Source organism: Capra hircus, chromosome 4 (assembly GCF_001704415.2).
Source record: "Capra hircus breed San Clemente chromosome 4, ASM170441v1, whole genome shotgun sequence".
NCBI lineage: Eukaryota > Metazoa > Chordata > Mammalia > Artiodactyla > Bovidae > Capra > Capra hircus.
The window spans coordinates 15580453-15601460 of record NC_030811.1 but is presented as its reverse complement, the minus strand read 5'-3'; the positions used below and the strand labels follow the sequence as shown (position 1 = coordinate 15601460).

The 21008-nt window shown below is 41.4% G+C and overlaps 1 protein-coding gene across 3 annotated transcripts in view; it reads left to right on the top strand.

The window, feature by feature from the left end:
* AGK (acylglycerol kinase) overlaps positions 1–21008 on the top strand; it is a 94723-nt gene that overhangs the window by 28016 nt on the left and 45699 nt on the right. For all 3 annotated transcript variants that reach the window (XM_018046854.1, XM_018046855.1, XM_018046856.1), the window contains exons 3-5: positions 6748–6787; positions 11571–11650; positions 18376–18451. In XM_018046854.1, the coding sequence (XP_017902343.1) occupies positions 6748–6787; positions 11571–11650; positions 18376–18451 (196 nt within the window). The remainder of the gene's footprint in view (positions 1–6747; positions 6788–11570; positions 11651–18375; positions 18452–21008) is intronic.

Genomic DNA, 21008 nt, shown 5'->3' with positions numbered 1-21008 from the left:
TCACCATCTGCAGTGATTTTGGAGCCCCCAAAAATAAACTCAGCCAATGTGTCCATTGTTTTCCCATCTATTTGCCATGAAGTGATGGGATTGGATGCCATGATCTTACTTTTCTGGATGCTGAGTTTTAAGCCAACTTTTTCACTCTTCTCTTTCACTTTCATCAAGAGACTCTGTAGTTCTTCTTTGCTTTCTGCTGTAAAGGTGGTATCATCTGCATATCTGAGGTTATTGATATTTCTCCTGGCAATCTTGTTTCCAGCTTGTGCTTCATCCAGCCCAGCATTTCTCATGATGTACTTTGCATGTAAGTTAAATAAGCAGGGAGACAATATACAGCCTTGACGTACTCCCTTCCCGATTTGGAACCAGTCTGTCGTTCCATGTTTGGTTCCAACTGTTGCTTCCTGAACTGCATACAGATTTCTCAGGAGGCAGGTCAGGTGGTCTGGTATTCCCATCTCTTGAAGAATTTTCCACGGTTTGTTGTGATCCACACAGTCAAAGGCTTTGATGTAGTCAATAAAGCAGAAGTAGATGTTTTTCTAACAGATGTTGGCGATTTGATCTCCGGTTCCTCTGTCTTTTCTAAACCCAGCTTGAACATCTGGAAGTTCATGGTTCACGTACTGTTGAAGCCTGGCATGGAGGATTTTGAGCATTACTTTTCTAGCTTGTGAAATGAGTACAATTGTGTGGTAGTTTGAGTATACTTTGGCATTGCCTTTCCTTGGGATTGGAATGAAAACTGACCTTTTCCAGCCCTGTGGCCACTGCTGAGTTTTCCAAATTTACTGGCATATTGAGTGCAGTATGTCTATGTTGACTATATGTCTGTATTGACTATATATGACTGTATAGTCCATGGGATCAAAGAGAGTGGACAGGACTGAGCGACTTTCACTTCACTTTTTTCACTCTTATGACTGGAGTTTCCCCTTCTCTCCTGTCCCATCCCACAGCGAGCCCTCCTCTTGCCATTTGGTGATCATGACCCTGAAAGAGCATCCCCTTCAAGAACACCAGATTCTCCTACAGAAAATAACCTTCAGTGTCTCCTCCAGAACAAAGTCTGCATGAGCACAATGAGTCAATCTCTGCTGTTCAAACATTTGCCACTTATTTATTAAACAGTTATTTATTATCTTAGATTGTGTGTAGAAGTCTGTGCTCTGTGCTGTGGGAAAGAAAATGGTGAATTATCCATGACTTCAGGACCGCTCTCATCAAGGAAGAAAGATAAGACAAGCCGCTTTGTGTGTGGTAGGGTAAGGACTTGGGTGGTGGTGTTTGGTCTTCAGGGTGGAGAAGGAAATGGCAACCCACTCCAGTATTGTTGCCCAGAGAGTCCTGTGGATGGAGGAGCCTGGTGGACTGTTGTCCATGGGGTTGCACAGAGTTGGACATGACTGAAGCAACTTAGCATGCATACATGCATTGGAGAAGGAAATGGCAGCCCACTCCAGCGTTCTTGCCTGGAGAATCCCAGGGACAGGGGAGCCTGGTGGGCTGCTATATGGGGTTGCACAGAGTCGGGCACAACTGAAGCAGCAGCAGAGCCCCAGGGAAGTCCAGCTATGTTCATCTTTAGTCAAGAGCTCTGTCTGGAATTCAGACGTATTTCTGGCTGTCCCCTGGATCCTCCCACCTGGTCTCTCACCGTTGTCCCAGATCGACCGATCCAGACCAGGCATAGCTTCCTGCCTCCTCAACTAGTCCGTGTTGCCTTCCATCTCTGTGAATGTGACACCTTCCGCTGGAAGGTCAAGGGGTCTTTGACCCCTCCCTACTCACGAACCAGCGCTTAAGTTCACTCCTCAACCTCTGCAGAGTCTGTGTTCTCTCCATCCCCACTACCACCTACCTGGTTCTAGACCTTATCCTCGCTGACCTGCGTTCCTGAAGAATCCTCCCTGGTCTCCCTGGATGCAGTCTTCTCTTTGACCCTTGCCCTCTTGACACTGCAGCAGAATGATCCTTCTACCCTGTCAACCTGGTCATGTCAGTTTCCTTCTTAAAACCCTGTAATGGGTAAAGCCCACATTGCTTAAACAGGTTAGAAAAGGCTCTTGGTGGCCACCTGTCCTGGCTCCTCCCTGGTGTGCCGCTGCAGCTGTCCTGAGCTACTTCCACTTCTGGCCTTGGCTGTGACCTGGCACTTGCAGGCTTTCCCCACGCTCTTTCCTTTGCCGGCATTCTCCTCCCTGTTTTTGCCTGGCTACTTTCTGTTTCTCTCCTAGATCTCAGCTTCACTATCCATGTAGACGAGGTTAGATACCTCTACTAGACACTCCTTTTATGGAGTAAAAATGTAAGTCATATCATTTTATGGAGTAAATGATATAAGTCATATCATGTGATTGCCTAGCAAATTGTCTTTCTTCCCTCCTCAAACTGTAGACATCACGAGGATGGGGAATGTTGTTATTCACCTGTGTATCATCTCTGGCATGTTATCTATCAAGAAACATGTCTTTTACTATATCACTGATATTTACCAAGTGCTGTTCTTTGCTCCTGGATCCCAAGCTTCTTCAGGTCAGGACCAAGTCTTGTTCATGGTGCTGTACCTGGCACTTTGTGTTAAATCAGTTTGTTTCACCAATTCCTTTTGGGAGCTTTATTGCACTTGAATTTATATATATATATATAAACTATACGAATATAAATTCTAAGAGTTATGTTAGCTGGGACTAAGAAGTGATGTGATAGCTTAATAAATGTGCTGTAAAGTATGAATCCAAGGAAGTATTGCCCATTCAGTATGGTCTGGAATTAAGAAGTAGCAGCATTAAGGCATTTGAAAGCCCGCTCTCCCACTTAGCAACAGGTGCTCTTGGGCAAGTCAGTTTCTTTGAGCCTGGACTTCCTCATCTGTAAGATGGGAATATACCACCTGCCTTGCAGGGTGGCTGTGTGCTTGGTCCCTCAGCTGTGTCTGACTCTTTGCGACCCCATGGAGTGCAGCCTGTCAGGCTCCTCTGTCCATGGGGATTCTCCACATCAGAATACTGGATATGAGTTGCCATGCCCTCCTCCAGGGGATCTTCCCAACCCCGGGATCGAATCCAGGTATCCTGCATTGCAGGGGGATTCTTCACCGACTGAGCCCCTCAGGGAAGCCCTGCAAGGCTGTTACAAAGACTAAAGGTTTAGGAAAATAATAGCCATAGTATCTGGTGCACAGTAGTTGCTGTGTGGATTTTAAGTTATTTTCTTACTTATTGCAGCAATGCTGCCATTATGGAAAACATACTTGAAATTTCTTTTTTGAAATAGGTTTCAGAACTTGCTGTAGACCTTCAGAATATGTCAACAGGAGAAATATCTTTTCTTTTGAGGATAAGTTTGAGTTTTAGATACAGCTTGGTTCAGAGAACGTGATCAAGATAGCTGATACCATTTTTTGATATTTAAAAAGCTAAGTGTGATTATAATGAGGATTTCTTTTATAATGTCTAAATTGGTACATATTCTGTCTTTCTCACAGGTGGCATTGGCAGCACACATATTCCATCTAGCTCGTTGTAATCCAGGATGTTAACTATCGAAATACCTTTTGATTTTCAATAGCACACTGATACATCAAGCAGTTATTAGTAAGCTCGAGAGAGCTGAGATCTTTAATAATACACTTCATCACAAGTTAACTATCAGAATTTTACTTCTAGCAAAAAAAAAAAATTTTGAGAAAAGATGATCCAAGATGCTTCCCACATTCTTGTATCTGTTTGGGGGTCTTCCCTTTTCAGCTGGGTCCACAGACCTCAGCATGGCTGAAATGCAGTGAGGAAGGTGGTGACTGCTAATGACCCAGATGGGCCTGGTGCCTTCAGAGACTTGTCCTAGTAGAGGAGGAGCTGGCTGGGGGAAGCGGACAGATATATAGAGACAGGCACTCAGCTTTTACAGAAGCATGTGTTTGTACGGAGTCATCCACAGGACGTCTCTGTGGGATAAGACGAGGCACAGGTCATTCTGTCTACTAGGAAAAACACGTCGAGGTGAGGAAGAGGAGGAAGACAGTCTCGTGAGACTGGCAGCGGAAACTTGGGCAGTCTGGAAACTAGACTGAGGGTTAAATCTGCTGAGAATGCTCAGGTGACTACAAGGAACCTAGTGTTATTTTATGATCCAGTGGATACAGAGGGCTCTGTATTTTGCCTCATCATTCTACAAAAGGGCATGAGTCTGAAGGGTTATTGACATGTAACTATTGTTCTTTGGAAGCACTGATGCTAAAGCTGAAACTCCAATACTTTGGCCACCTCATGCGAAGAGTTGACTCATTGGAAAAGACTCTGATGCTGGGAGGGATTGGGGGCAGGAGGAGAAGGGGACGACAGAGGATGAGATGGCTGGATTACATCACCGTCTCGATGGACGTGAGTTTGGGTAAAGTCCGGGAGTTGGTGATGGACAGGGAGGCCTGGCGTGCTGCAATTCATGGGGTCGCAAAGAGTTGGACATGATTGAGCGACTGAACTGAAGTATTTTTAAATATTAGATTGTACCCTGAATCTGCTTCATCTTGCGTGCATGTTCTGTTGACTGTAGAATAATTCACTGAGAGCAGTTGATGGAGAGGCTTGGAAAGAGCGAAGCATTAGTAACTCTTGGGTGGGGGAGGGAGATGAGCTTGTTGGACTCCCTTTGCTGCGGGCTAGTCGGGAGCAGTATCGCTCAAGTAGGGGGCTGAGCCTGGCTGTAAAGGCGCCTTGTGGGGGTACACATCGCAAGGGATCGGTCCGCCTAAAATCTTTGTTGTAGAACCCTATGCGCTTTTCAGGTACTGAAAGTGAAAGTTGCTCAGTCGTGTCTGACTCTTTGTGACCCCATGGACTATACAGTCCATGGAATTCTCCAGGCCAGAATACTGGAGTGGGTAGCCTTTCCCTTCTCCAGGGGCTCTTCCCAACCCAGGGATCGAACCGGGGTCTCCTGCATTGCAGGTGGCTTCTTTGCCATCTGAGCTATCCAGGTTTGAGGTACTGGTGTCGTTGTAATTGTAATGGGACGTCGTCACTGCCCTTAGGTTTCAGGTGGGCAGCAGAGATACTTCCTCTTAGGGAGTGCTTTCTCCTGGAAGCTGATGGCTCTGTGAAATCGGGTTTGTCCTTCAGCCTGGCTATGGAAGAAAATGCCGTAGCGTTTGACTGCAACCATAGCGAAAAGCAAAAGTTTAATTTTAATTAATGTGTATTATTTGTGTAAAAAGTATTATAAACCTATTACAGTGCAGTGCTATATAGTCGATTGTATTAGCTGGGTACCTAGGGTAGCTTGGTTGGACTTATGGACCAACTGGACTTAGGAATGCACCCTCAAAACAGAACTTGTTTGCATGTAGGGGACTTACTGTACTGGAAAGATGCAAAATTCAAGGTCTTTGATGTTATGAGAAAGGTCTAGACAGGAAATTTAAGTAAAATAACCCTTTCTCCTTTTAATTCTTCCCTCTAAGTTGTTTACTGCTCATGTTTTCTGGGTATTCATTTTCTTAACTGTTGTTAGCCAGGTTGAAGTTACAATATGAATGATGCCAGCAACCCGTGTTAGAATGGACCTTACAAGGAGAAGATTCTGGAGCATGGTAGGCAGTCAGCCATTTAAAGTGGTCTTAAGGTATAAGTGGCCCAAACACATTGTAGAAAGCTTTATGCTGGATAGGTGAACATATTCTGATAGAACGTTTTGTTTTTGCAAGCCAAAATTTTACCCCACGCCAGAATTTTCCATTTATGATATAATTGTGTATCTGACTGTGATATAAAAAATAAGAGAAAACACTAGCAGAAGCAACTGTATATCAAATTTATTTCTGGCAAATGACCTGAGTAATTTCTACTGAATCAGAAAAACGCAGGGCATGTGCATTCGTTTTCCTGTTGCTCTCCTAACAGATTGCCGCAAACTTAGAGGTTTAACACAACACAAATTTATTATCTTGCAGCTTTGTGGCGTCCCAGGTAGCTCTGTGGTAGAGAATCTGCCTGCCGATGCAGGAGATGGGGGTGTGATCCCTGGGTTGGGAAGATCCCCTGGAGAAGGGCATGGCACCCCACTCCAATAATCTTGCCTGGAGAATCGCACGGACAGGAGCCTGGCGGGCTGCAGTCCGTGGGGTCATGAGAGTCAGACGCGACTGAGCACAAGCACTGCTGTGTGTGGCGTAGAGCTCCGACACGGGGCTCCCTTCACGTCAAGGTGTCGGCAAGGACAGCGTTCCTCCTGGAGGCTCCGGAGAGAACCCCTCTCCTTCCTGGGCACCCACACTCCTTGACTTAAAGCCACCTTCCATCTCCAAAGCCAGTGGGGTTGTATCTTTCTGACCATCCTTTCCTGGTCACATTTGCTGCTGAAGTTTCTCTGCTTTTGAGGACCCCTGCGATTCCATTGGACCCACCTACGTCATCCAGAATTCTCTCCCATCTCCATACCGTAACTTGATCATGTCTGTAGAAACCCTGTTGCCACATAAGGTAACCTTTTCAGGTTCTGGGAATTAGGATGTGAGCATCTTAAAGGGAGTGGGGATTATTCTGCCTGCTGTTGTGTGGGAACACCTAACACGGATTTCATTCGGAGAAAGTACCTTTCAGATGTGCCCGTGATTTGTTACAGGTCTTAAGAAATGTTCACTTGACTATTTTAAAGAGTTATATGTACTTTAAAAAATGATGATTTGTTTGGATCTGAACCTGCTTGTTAAAGCTAACGTTCCTTCTCTTTTGTTTACTTTGATAGTGATAACCTACTAAGGAGAGCAGCCTGTCAAGAAGCTCAGGTAATGCCGTTTAATATGAAACAATTAAAACCCGCCTTATCTCCACCGTGCAGAAATCTCGGGCTGTTCCAGGGGACTTGCCCAGCACCTTGCATCAGTGCAGCTTGGCTATTTTTTCCCCCACTATCAGGGGATGAATCAGGCTGCCAGCCAACTCTGAATAGAACTCGAGGAAGTTAACCATCTGGCGAAAAGCAGTTCCAACGCCCACCCCTTCAGACTTGTTTACTTCTGGATTAGTCCAAAGAACACAGAACTGGACTGGTTGGCGTTCTGGGAATTTGTTCATGTCTGCAGGTGGCCTGGAAGCTCTGGCTAAAGCCAGATTCATGCCTAAGCCGAATAAGCCCCAAGGATATCAGTTCAGAGCAGTCATTACCTCTCAAAGTCAAATCTTCTTAAAACTGTTGATTCGTACTTTTAAAGCCTGTCTCTTTAGCCCAGCTGAGTCATACCCTGTGCATTGTTATTCCCAGTCTCAGGGTATTGCACTCAAATATTCATCTATCCGGTTAGAGTTGAATTGTTCATCCTTTCAAGTTTAAGATCACATTTCTTTTCTTCCCTCCCCTCCAAATATGCACATTATAACTTGCAGATGAATTTGCATGGTTAAGTTGCTTTTTTGTTATGTTACTTAAGCTTATGATGTCAGAAATACCAAAAAAGAAACATGAAATTTAAAAATGACAAAGGCATGATACATTTGGTAGAAGTAGGGGGCAGAAAACGTTCTGAAATGTTTTCCTGGATGACAATGACAGTAGACACTATGAATGAATTTCTCTCTTTCGGGATTCCCTAAGTGTTCTAAATCCATGTTTTAAGAATTTGATTGCTTTGTTGTTTCATCTCATGGCTCTGAGTTGTTTTGGAAATCAATTCAAATAAACTTTAGTATTAAATTTGAGGTGATCTTCACCCCAAGCTAATTTTCCATTAGCAACTAGAAAATTGTGCACGGGGAAGCCTTTTGCTCTTGAACAAAGAGTCGATATGGGCACTCCCTTTCTTGTGTGAAGTATTAATACCTTCACCTCTGCCCTGAATTCCCTCTCCTCCTCCTTTTTCATGGCCCTTTTCCTTCCGTTGTTTCTTCCCTTGCATATGTCTCCCTCTTCCCACTCTTCTAATTCTCCACTTCCCAACACCCATTTAGCTCCTCTCATCGGAAAAAAGGAAGTGAATTCATCCTTACAGTCTGCTCATTCTAGTTACTTTTCCTGTGTCTGTCCCCTTTCAGTCTAAATTCTTGAATAAAATACTATTTTTTTGTTAAAGCTCACATAAACTCACCTCATTATAGTCTCACGTAAACTCCTTAATCTACTGTAAACCCGAGTCCTGAGCCGCAGGTAGCTAAGGCTTCTAGAGGCTAAAAACCCAGGACCAAGAGGAATAATCTAGAACTATAGATCTGGAATCTGGCCGGTTAATTAAGTCATTCTTGGCCAAATTCCAGAAATAGTATGGATAGAAGAAGAAGAAATTACAGTATTATATTAAGGTCTAACTCAGAGTGAAAACCGTAGAAATTATGATGTACTAGAAACTTTTGACAAAGAAACAGTATATCCTTCTGAAGGTTTCAGGAATAGAGGTTTATTTTTGTTTTTAGAGCAAGTAATAGACAATAATGAGAAAGGATCTCTAGTGGGCTGTCAGGGAGGTGGTAGAGTTGGAATCAGTTACTTAATAAGATACTTGGTATAACTTTCATTTTTCTTCTTTGCTTTGTACTTCTGTACTTGAATCCTACCTTCTTGGCCCAGACCTGCTTCCCACCAGTTAAGATTTGAAATTCGAAATTTTACCTTCTTTGGGATTTCCCTATTCTCCTTCTTTTTGTTGACTGTCTTCTCCCATCCTGATGGAGCAGTGGCAGCTCTGATTAGTCCCCATCGTAACCCCTTACATCTTATCTATGAGTCTGAACTCTATCTCATCCATTATCTTCTCTTTAGAACTGATAGAGTGGAAGCTTGGGTTTTCAAGTTAGATGGATATAAATTCTGAACTTGTAATTTATTAACACATTGACTTAATTTTTCTGAATCTTAGGTTTCTCATCTAAAGACATGGGAATATTTAATTCCTACGTGGTTTCTGAGAACTAAGAACAATATGTGTGGAAGTGGCAAATATTAGGCACTTAGTAAACATTACTTTGCTAACTAAGGTCCATCTAGTCAAGGCTATGGTTTTCCCTGTGGTCATGTATGGATGTGAGAATTGGACTGTGAAGAAGGCTGAGCGCCGAAGAATTGATGCTTTTGAACTGGGGTGTTGGAGAAGACTCTTGAGAGTCCCTTGGACTGCAAGGAGATCCAACCAATCCATTCTGAAGATCAGCCCTGGGATTTCTTTGGAAGGAATGATGCTAAAGCTAAAACTCCAGTACTTTGGCCACCTCATGCGAAGAGTTGACTCATTGGAAAAGACTCTGATGCTGGGAGGGATTGGGGGCAGGAGGAGAAGGGGACGACAGAGGGTGAGATGGCTGGATGGCATCACTGACTGGATGGACGTGAGTCTGAGTGAACTCCGGGAGTGGGTGATGGACAAGGAGGCCTGGCGTGCTGCAGTTCACGGGGTCTCAAAGAGTTGGACACGACTGAGCGACTGAACTGAACTGAAACATTAATTATGTTTCTTTTCCTGTACCAGTTGATGCTACTGAGTTATCATTCAGGGTTGCAAAGAAAGGAAGCAGCTAGAGTATGAGATTTATTTTTTATGTGTATAAAGATATGAAGGTTAATTGGTAACACAAAGATTTTTCATTAATAAGCTTTATATGGTTGGGAAGAACCCCTGGAGAAGGGAGAGGCTACCCACTCTAGTATTCTCGCCTGGAGAATTCCATGGACTGAACAGTCCATGGGGTCACAAAAAGTTGGACACGACTGAGTGACTTTCATTTCACTTAAAAGGAAAAATGATTATATTCTCAAAACTAAAGACAAACTTCCCTTGTGACAGACTGCGCCCTTGTTGGTTGCAATAAACCTAGCCATATCTTACAGAGAAAAGAAAAGTTACTTACCTATAGTAAGTGAATGAAGTGGATGTTTTATTATAATATAATTTAGCTTACTTTTATTAAATAATGTTCCATTAAAAAATTTTTTTGTATTGGAGTATAGCTGATTAAAATGTGATAGTTTCAGGTAAACAGCAGAGGGACTCAGACATATATATATGTATATGTATATGTATCTGTTTTCCCCCAAAATGTGGAAAATTCTTAAACAGATGAGAATACCAGCCCACCCGACCTGCCTCCTGAGAAATCTTTACGCAGGTCAAGAAGCAGCAGTTAGAACTGGAATAGGAAAAAAAAAAAAGAACTGGACATAGAACAACAGACTGGTTCCAAATCAGGAAAGGAGTACATCAAGGCTGTATATTGTCACCCTGCTGATTTAAGTTACATGCAGAGTACATCATGTGAAATACTGGGCTAGATGAAGCACAGGCTGGAGTCAAGATTGCCGGGAGAAATATCAATAACCTCAGATACACAGATGACACCACACTTATGGTAGAAAGTGAAGAAGAGCTAAAGAGCCTTGATGAAAGTGAAAGAGGAGAGTGAAAAAGTTAGCTTAAAACTCAGCGTTCAGAAAACTAAGATCATGGCACCCGGTCCCATCATTTCATGGCAAATAGATGGGGAAATAATGGAAACAGTGACAGACTTTATTTTTGGGGGGGCTCCAAAATCACTGCAGATGTTGAGTGCAGCCATGAAATCAAAAGATGCTTACTCCTCGAAAGAAAAACTATGACCAACCTAGACAGCATATTTAAAAGCAGAGACATTACTTTGCCAACAAAGGTCTGTCTAGTCAGAGCTATGGTTTTTCCAGTAGTCATGCATGGATGTGAGAGTTGGACTATAAAGAAAGCTGAGTGCTGAAGAATCAATGCTTTTGAACATCGATTCAAAAGTGGTGTTAAAGAAGACTCTTTAGAGTCCCTTGGACTATAGGGAGATCCAACTAGTCCATCCCAAAGGAAGTCAGTCCTGAATATTCATTGAAAGGACTGATGCTGAAGCTGAAACTCCCAATATTTTGGCCACCTGATGTGAAGAGCTGACTCATTGGAGAAGACCCTGATTCTGGGAATGATTAAAGGCAGGAGAAGGAGACAACAGAGGATGAGATGGTTGGATGGCTTCACCAACTCAATGGACATGAGTTTGAGCAAGCTCCGGCAGTTGGTGATGGACAGGGAAGCCTGGAGTGCTGCAGTCCATGGGGTCGCAAAGATTTGGACACGACTGAGCGACTGAACTGACTCTCCCCCAGACCCATCTCCCATTTAGGCTGGCACATAGCACTGAGCAGAGTTCCCTGTGCTGTTAGCTACAGCAGGTCTTTGCTGGTTATCCATTTTAATTGCAACAATGGGTACATGTCGATCCCAAATTCCCTATCTCTTCTCCCATTCCTCCCCCTTGGCAACCTTAAGTTTCTTCTCTGAGAATCTGTTTCTGTTTTATAAGTAAATTCGTTGGTGTCATTCTTTTTAGATTCGTGCAGCTTTATTGTTGTTTATGGTGGGGTTGCTGCGATTTCACGGGGTCGCAAAGAGTCGGACACGACCGAGCGACTGAACTGAACTCATGGTGGGGTTGTCAATATGAAATCTTGGAAGAACATTGGCTTCTTCAGGGTAGACACCAGAAGTAAATTCTTTTGGAATGAAAGAATATATGTGTTTACCAACTCAATAAAAGGACACTTACTGAAAACTTTTCTTTGTTCCTTTTTAGGTGTTTGGCAATCAACTTATTCCTCCCAATGCGCAAGTGAAGAAGGCAACCGTGTTTCTCAACCCTGCAGCTTGCAAAGGGTATTTCAGTCTGTGATTTGTTACAAAATCAGTTTTTCTAGGGGCAAAGAGTCACAGTGTCAGGCAGCTGGTTGGAGTCTGTGAAACTGGACGCACTAGGTTCATTGCTCTTGTAGCCATAAGATTCAATTGTAGAAATCACAGTTTAAGGGGATATAACTGTAAAGCTAACTGATGCTTAGCCAACTTGTCTAATTGAATTTTAATAATTATTGAAGAATTAGCACACTCAAATCAGTCTTACCTGCTTGGTCCTAGCCCCCTTGGGAATAGCTTCTGCTATTTTCAGAGGTGGCCAAGAGTATTGTGGCCTTGTGAGGTCAGAAACGTTCTTCCCCAAAGCAGTGAATGTAGAGTTAGGTCTTGGAGGTCAGTCAGGAGGACACTCCGTCTTCTCGACTAAGGAAATGACACATGGAGGTGGGGGAATGTGGTTAGAGATAGGAGGGCTGACTTAGGTCCCTTGCTATGTCATGTTCTGACACTCCTGGAGGGGTCATGTGAGGCAAGTGTGAGAATTAACATGTGAGGACTAGTTGGGACCTTGGCTGATAGTCATGTGTTCATTTATTGTAACATGTACGATACTGGTGCAGGATGTTGAAAGGGAGGGAGACTGTGTGTGTTGTGGGGCGGGGTGGGGGGGCGGATCGGGGAGGGGGTTATGTGAGAACTCTGTACTCTGTACTCTTTTTTACTGTGAACTTGGACTTCCCTGGTAGCTCAGAGGGTAAAGCGTTTGCCTGCAATGTGGGAGGCCTGGGTTTGATCCCCGGGTTGGGAAGATCCTCTAGAGAAGGAAATGGCATCCCACTCCAGGACTCTTGCCTGGAAAATGCCATGGACAGAGAAGCCTGGCAGGCTACAGTCTTAATTTTTTAAAAAGTAGCATAAGCAAAATAAAAAACTTTTTCTTTTATACTATTAGTTGGGAACGACTGTCATTCAGTTGGAAGGGACTTTTGATAGTTTCTAGAAGAAATCATTTAAAATTACAACTGCTTTTTATTTATTTATGGCTGTGCTGGGGCCTTGCTGCTGTGCATGGAGGCTTTCTCTAGTTGCGGTGAGCAGGGGCTGTTCCTTGTTGCAGCGCTTGGGCTTTTCACTGGAGTGGCTTCTCTTGTTGCAGAGCACAGGCTCAAGGGTGTGTGGGCTTCAGCAGTTGCGACACTTGGGCTCAGTAGCTGTGGCGCATGGGCTTAGCTGCTCAGTGGCGTGTGCAGTCTTCCCGGACCAGGGATTGAACCCGTGTCCCCTGCATTGGCAGGCAGATTCCTGTCCACTCTACCACCAGGGAAGTCCTAAAATTATTATTTTTTAAATAGTAAGAATTGGTGGCGGAGGGGGAGACTGAAACCTTTTATTCTTTCTGAGGACCAGAATAATTCTTTTTGTCTTGATTGAGGATCAGAAAATTAATAACTGTATTAGATTGGATTCTATAAAGTCAAAGTCAAACGGCATTAAGATAATGAGAACAACAACAAAAAGCATAGTTGGGAGCGACTCTTAAGTGGTAGGTTTGACGTTGTCTGGAAAGAAAAGCTGGAATTCTGAAATAAGTTTCTCTTGTCTTTTCTAGGGAGGTAGTGAGTGTGGCTTCAACTATGTGAGGACTAGCCCTGCCTTATTTCTTTTGAATTCAGCAATTTGAGATACTTACTACAGACTGCCTAAATCGACTCCATTTCTCTACCTAATTGAATCATATTTGCCCACCTTTGTTGGAGCCACTTCCTGCCACCCTAAACATACTTATCATAAGCCCTTATGATCATTGTTGTTTAATATTTATTTATATATATTTATTTGCTTGGCTGCATAGGGTCTTAGTTGTGGCACGTGGGATCTTAGTTCCCTAACCAGGGATTGAACCTGCGTCCCCAGCATTACTTCAGTATTCTGGGCTGGAGAATCCCATGGGCTGTGTCATCCATGGGGTCACAAAGACTCGGACACAACTGAGCGACTTTCACTTTCCCCGGCATTGCAACGTAGATTCTTACCCACTGGACCACCAGGAACTTCCCCCATTCCTGTTTAAAACAGCACTAAACAAAAATACCAACAAAGGTTCTAACAGAACACAATCAAAATACCCAAGACAGCTAAATAGCCACTGGTGGCTTTTGGGAGAAGCCAGCAGGGAAGTGGATGTGAGTTTAAGAGTCTGGAGGATCAGGTCTGTATCCTCTCTTCTGCTCTGTGATGCTGCGGGTATTGCTTTTTAGTTTCTTAACTCCTCAATTTATACTCATCTGTAAAATGGTAAAATAATGGCACATACCTTATAAGAATTACCATGTAATCCTTCAGGATTAAATGAGACAACGCCTCTAAAGTCTTTTGCATTCCTTCCATTTCATAGTTAGCATTCGATCAAAGAAATATAAGCTGCTGTTCTTGTTGGTACGGACCTGTAGTGTTAGTCATTCTGTCGTGTCCGACTCTTTGCAACCCCATTGACTGTAGCCCACCAGGATCCTCTGTCCATGGGATTTTTCAGGTGTGGATACTGGACTGGGTTGCCATTTCCTCCTACAGGATCTTCCCGACCCAGGGATCGAACTCGAGTCTCCTGCGTCTTGTACATCGCCAGACGGGTTCTTTACCCCCTGAGCCACCAGGGAAGCCCTTACTGACCTATAGGCTAAGTTCAAAAGGCTCTTTACTTGGCTCTCCACCCTTGGACCTCTCCTTCTGTCAGAATTAATGTAACTGTTCCAGGTTCTATTCCTCTAGAGACCTAGTAAGTTAGTAACTTGCCAGTTCTGATAATCTATATGGCAATTGTTTAAGCTATAATCAGTCATTTTGAATTTTTACATGTAAGAGATATTTGCATTTTTAAACAATGAAGACACTTTTTAAAAAGCAGTTTTAGGTTCTGTTTACACTTTTACATGGAAATGTATTTGCGATTTTAAAGGTGAAGTTCTTGTTGAAAAGTATGATACCTTTATCTGCAGACGAGGGTAAGGAAAATTTTTCTAAAGTCATGGTCCGCTTTGACAAGGTGAATCCCTGCATGCTTCTAGGAAGCAGTCACTCTGAAATAGCTTTCGCTACTTAATTGTACTATTTTTATCATCTTGGCTTTGCCCTGACACATAATTTATAATTTATCATGTAGCTATTTCATTATGCAGTACTGGTTTAAAACTACATTAGAGCTTTAGGAAATAAGATAACTGTGTTTAGCATTAATACATAATACATTAAGGAGTAATTATTTTTTGTGTGTGCATGAACTTGGAAATTGCTATAGTATAGAAAGTTTTTATTTGACTCTGGTGCTGTCTCACCCTTAATTATATAATAAATAATACATTTCTTACTGGTAACACTTGTTTTTCAATCTTGTATATGGAACATTAGAAGGAAAAAAAAATGTCTTCACTTTCATCTTAGAGATTTTCTGTACCTGTGGCATCACATAAATATGTGAATAAAGGCCCAAATGTTCAGATATTTTTTCTTTTTTTAAAATTATAGTTGATTTACAATATTGTGTTAGGTTCAGGTGTACAGCAGAATGATTCAGTTATATATACATGTATAGTTTTTCAGATCCTTTTCCATTACTGATTATTATAATACATTGAATATAGTTCCTTGTGCTATACAGTAAATCTTTGTTGGGACTTCCCTGGCCGTCCAGTGATTAAGATGCCATACTTCCGATGCAGGAGGCACAGCTTCAGTCCCTGGTCAGGGAACTAAGATCGCACATGCTGCTTGGCAAAAAAACAAAAAAAAACAAAAAACCTATAAACTGGTAAATCTTTGTTTATCTAATTTATATATAATAGTGTGTATCTGTTAATCCCATACTCCTAATTTATCCCTCCCCATTTTGGTAGCTGTAAGTTTGTTTTCTGTGTTTATGAGTTTATTTCTGTTTTTAAAATAATTTTTTTTTAGATGCCACATGTAAGTAATATTGTATAATATCTGTCATTCTTTCTGACTTATTTCACTTAGTGTGATGGTCTCTAGGTCCATCCATGTTGTTGTGAATGACAATATTCATTCTTTTTTGTGGCTGAGTAATATTCCATTGTGTGTGTGTATGTGTACACACCACATCTTTATCCATTCATCTATCGATGGACACTTTGGTTGCTTCCACTGTGTGTGTGTGTGTGTGTGTATGTGTGTGTGTGCGCGCGCATATGCGTGTGTGTACACACCACATCTTTATCCATTCATCTATCGATGGACACTTTGGTTGCTTCCATGTTTTAGCTATTGTAAACTGTGCTGCTGTGAACATTGGGGTGCATGTATGTATCCTTTCAAATTAGAGTTTTCATCTTTTTTGAATATATGTTATGCCCAGGTGTGGGATTGCTGTATCATATGGTAGCTCTGTTTTCGGTTTTTTAAGGAACCTCCATACTGTTCTCCATGGTGGCCAAACCAATTAACATTCCCTCCAACAGTGTAAGAGGGTTCCCTTCTCTCCACACACTCTCCAGAATTTATTGTTTGTAGATTTTTTGATGATGCGATTTGACTGTGTGTGAGGTGATGCCTTATTGTACTTTTGCAAATCTTATTTCTTAAGCTAACTCAGAGGAGCCCACAGGTGTGTTATAAGTGATTAATACCACCACTTGAGACTTCTTCAGAGTTCTGCCTCCCAGAGATAGATCTGATCCACTTCCACCTGACCCTTTCTTATCAGCCTGTTAATGAAAGCAGTCCTACCAGGAGGAGTGTTTACCAGCTCAGCCTTTTATTATTGGTATAAGCCCCAGCAATGGTGATCTGGGAAGGAGGAGTTTCCATTTAGCCTCTCCTGTTCATTCTAATAAGCATTTAGAGCCGTAGAAGTGGGAGGATAGGTTTTTTTGGTTTGCTTATTACCTGCCTAGGTGGGCCCTTGGTTCAAGCTCTTCTTTTGGCTCTTGTGAAAATTTGCTCAAGCTTCTCAATTTCTGTTTTCATTCATAATCAGAAACATTTTATGTTTTGTATTCCAGGTGGTAGCTACTTCTTTTTAAAGAACGTTGAATATGGTCTGTGCATAACTTTACATGTTCCTCATTCACTGCTTTTGCATCTCTTTCTAGTATAAAATATTCTTAAGAAATTCAAAGCATGCCTCACTGATAAGAAAAATAATCTTTTTGATAGAGGACTGGGTAAGTGTGAATGTAAAAGTTAGATGTTTGGTGTTGATTGTTTTGAAAGTGCTAGCTTTTGTTTCTGTTTTGCGATACGATAGTTGAAAATATTTGCGTAAAAGACAAGTCAGCTGATGGGTATGTTTAACATTGATTCAACCTTGAGACTCTGTGATTGGGAACTTTCTGCAGCTTCTGTATCCCTTGATTTCTAGGCTCTTGTTTTTGAATCTTGACCTGAGTTGGACAAGGGTCACTACTAGAATGATGTGTATGATACTTTTAAAACATACAAGCTCTCCTAAGAGCACTTTATTTCTGTTGTTATCAGATACCACAATGTCTCATTTCCTTTTCCTCACAATATACCTGTCTACATTTGGAATGGATTATTCATTCATTCATAAGTGCATTAAAGTGCATTCAGGTGCTTACTGAATAACCTTCTAAGTAAACCTGTCATAATGCTAAAGGCCACAGGACTCAAGGACTAATAAGTTTTGATGTGTGTGTTTGCAAGGCTTCCAGTCTAGTCCTGAAGACTGTCTTGGGAACCACTATTCCTCATAGAAGGTGAAAGTCCGTAGAAGAGGTGTGGACCATGTGCCAGGGCTACCCTGAGAAGCACATGACTGGGAGTTTTAGAAAGTGAAAGTGAGAGTCGTTCCCTTGTGTCCGGCTCTTTGCGACCCTAGAACTATACAGTCCAGGGAATTCTCCAGGCCAGAATACTGGAGTGGGTACCCTATCCCTTCTCCAGGGGATCTTCCCAACCTAGGGATTGAACCCAGGTCTTCCACATTGCAGGTGGATTCTTTACCCGCTGAGCTACCAGGGAGGCCCCTTGGAGTTTTAGACAAGCTACCAATTATCCCATAGTAAGATTAGGTAATTTAGAACTTCTCCCTTTCTCAGCAGAAATTCTGCCTCCATGGAAAAGAATTTTGCTCTTTCTCCAGGGATTTCACTACAGGCTTAAAACTCAAGAAATGGAGATACCCCTAGTATTTGAAATTTGAAAATGATGTCTCTTTCCTTCAAAGGTGGTGTTCACTGAGTCAGAATTAAGCAATATTCTCTTAGGTTCCATCTGTTCTCTCAGGCCACATGAAAAATGTTAAATACGTTCTCAGTCCACCAGCCGACTATAAAGAAGCCCCTCGAGGGCTTGTTACATTATACCTGAATTACACGTATGTTTGTCTGCCTTGTCCTGTTGTTTGTCCAGCTCCTACATGTGTCTAGCACACAGCAGAAGGTCGGTAGTGCTTGTTGAATGAATCAGACGTTGTTGCTAGACTGGAGCCATATCTAGTGTACACTTTTCCTCTGGAGGAGCTAGAATGTGAACTGTAAGCATCCTGCATGGATAGGGGCAAGCTCCTGGGGGCCCTAGAGTGAGAGAGTCTGTGTTTCTACCCAGAGAAACCCATTCATTACTCATCATTAGTCTTCCTGGGTTGAAGAAATAGAGGAAGCCTGTGTGCTCTAGGCTGTTCCTTGTCCTATTCTAGAGAACATAGTTGGGCTTTTTATTTTCCCTCCTGAGCACTCCTGTTAAAATATTTGTATTTTTTCCTTTGTTTACAGCAAAGCCAGGACTCTGTTTGAAAAAAATGCTGCCCCGATTTTACACTTATCTGGCATGGATGTTACTGTCGTTAAGGTGAGAATTGCTCTGGAGTGCTGATTTTATCCAAGCCACCCCTCCTTATAACATATCCAGTTCTCTTGGCTTAGCAGAAATCGTTTATCACATAAGGAGGTAAGAACAGAGAAATCAACGTTGTTTTCTTCTTCTGATAATTAATACTATTATATTGTTTTTCCCAACCTCTCTGAGCTTTTCATTTTCAAAATAGGATTAAATGGAGCCATGAACTTGGTTCCTTTCCTCTGAAAGATAGGACTTGGAACTCTTGTCTCTTAGAAAATGAAAAGTTGTTATAGCTGTAAGAATTCTTCTGACTCTTTAAAAAAAATAAAAACTTCGAGTAATTAATTTCTTGGCAGACAGGTAAACATTTTCTTTCTAGTAAGGAATTATCTCTGGTGAGGAATTTTAAGTGGTAAAGCTTTAGAATTTTCAAGATTTGGATATGAAGAAAGGGGGTAAAAAATAAATGAGGGGGAATTGTGTACTTCAGAAGATGCCTCAAGGCCCCACTTTGTTGACTTTAAGTGCTTTGTGTATGGTGTGTACATAGGTGAATGTATTTGGTAAAAATCACTGTGTTACCTGTTTTTAAGTCTGTGGTTTACTGATTTTTAATATTAGACACTTTCATTAAATCTTAGAGGTTGAATGGTCATTTAGTCCAATTGACCATGCAGTGCTGAACGCCACCTTGTCTGAGACATGGTCTTCCAGTTGTCTGCCTGCAAGGATGGGAGAGAGGGGAAGAACACTGACGTTTATTTTAGAATCTGTAACGTATACTGCAGACTCTACGTATAAGAGGGCTGAGAATGCCCACTTAAGACTGGTACTATTTATCCCTGAAATGTTTGGTTGAACTCAAAAGCAGAACCACCTGGGCCTACTTGGAGCTTTCTTTGAAGGGAAATTTTTTTGTACGTGTGTATTAAATTTCTTTAGTGTCTGTAGAAGTACATCAAGATGTTCTATTAATATTAGTAAGGGTAAAATTTTTAAAGGAATTTGTGCATTTCATCTAAGTTTTCAAATTAATAGGCATGAAGTTGTTCATAAAATCTTCTTCTTTTAAATTTCTGTACCATCTGAAATAAATCATTGGCATGCTCAATATTGTTTTATTGTTTATCTATACCATATTTTTTTGCCTCCCAGTCATGTGAGAGCTGTGTCAATTTAATCCTTGCCAAGAACCATTTTTTGGCCTGTTGATCCCTTTATTTATGTTTGTTTCATTAATTTTCAGTCTGTCTTTGTTTCCTTCATTCTACTTTCTTTGGATATTTTTTTCTGCTCCTGCTGTTTTGACATTTTAACTTGAATATTTATTTCATTAATTTTCACCCTTCTTTCCTAGCATTTGCTGCTTCAGCTACATCCTAGAAGTTTTGATATATTTTCATTATCATTCATTTCTAAATATTTTCTAATTTTCGTCATGATTTTTGTTTGACCTGTGAGTTATTTAGGCATGTTTTAAAATTTTCAAAACTTTTCCACATCTTTTTGTTAATGATTTCTGATTTAATTGTGCTATAGTCAAAGAATGTAGTCTATATAATTTCAGTAAATTTGTTTTATGGCCTAGCATGTGGTTTGTTTTCATAAATGTTTTATGTATGCCTGAAAAGAACAGGTATCAGTTATTGGGTACCATGTTCTATATATGCCCAGTAAGTCACGTCTGTTAATTGTGTGGCTCAAAACTTGAAATGTCCTTACTGTTTTCTTCTGTTTTAACTGTAGATTATTCAGAAAGGGGTGTTAGAAATATCCAGCTGGATAGATTTGTCTATTTCTCAATGTAGTTTTATTCACTTTTGCTCTTTTATATTTTAAGACTATGTCAGTAGATGCATTCACATTTCAAATTATTTCATTTTTCTTGCATTTTGAACCCATCGTAATGCATAACCCTTAAGCATTGATGCTGCCTTTTACTGTGGTCTATTTTATTTAGTGTTATTAGCAACCATACTAGCTTACTTTGGTTAGTTTTTGCCTGGTATAATTTTTACTTATCTTTTTAATTTTAAGGCAGTCCAACTTATTAATTTTTTATTTTAGGTTTGCTTTCGGTGATTTATTTAAAGACTTATCACCAAACCCAGGATCACCTAGATCCTGTACTGTGTTATTTTCTAGAGATTTTATAGTTTTTTATTTGCATTTAGATCTGTGATCCATTTTGAGTTAATTTTTATGAAAGAGTTTTCTGCGTCCTTAGGCCACTCTTTCTCCTTTCTCTTTGGTGCATTTAGAATTTTCCTCTTAAGGTTAGAGCCTCAAATATGTCATCCCTATTAATGTAGTCTTTTAAATTATGGTCTGTTCAATGTGTCAGTGTCTTTTGAAATTCTGGTTCTTTCATTCCTGTACTCATTCCTATTTTTCACTTTTTCTTGCAAATATTTGAGTCCCCCAGGTGGCTCAGTGATAAAGAATCCACGTGCCAACTCATCAGATGTGGCTTTGATCCCTGGGTCAGGAAGATCCCCTGGAAAAGAGAATGGCAACCCACTCCAGTATTCTTGCCTGGGAAATCCCATGGACAGAGGAGCCTGGT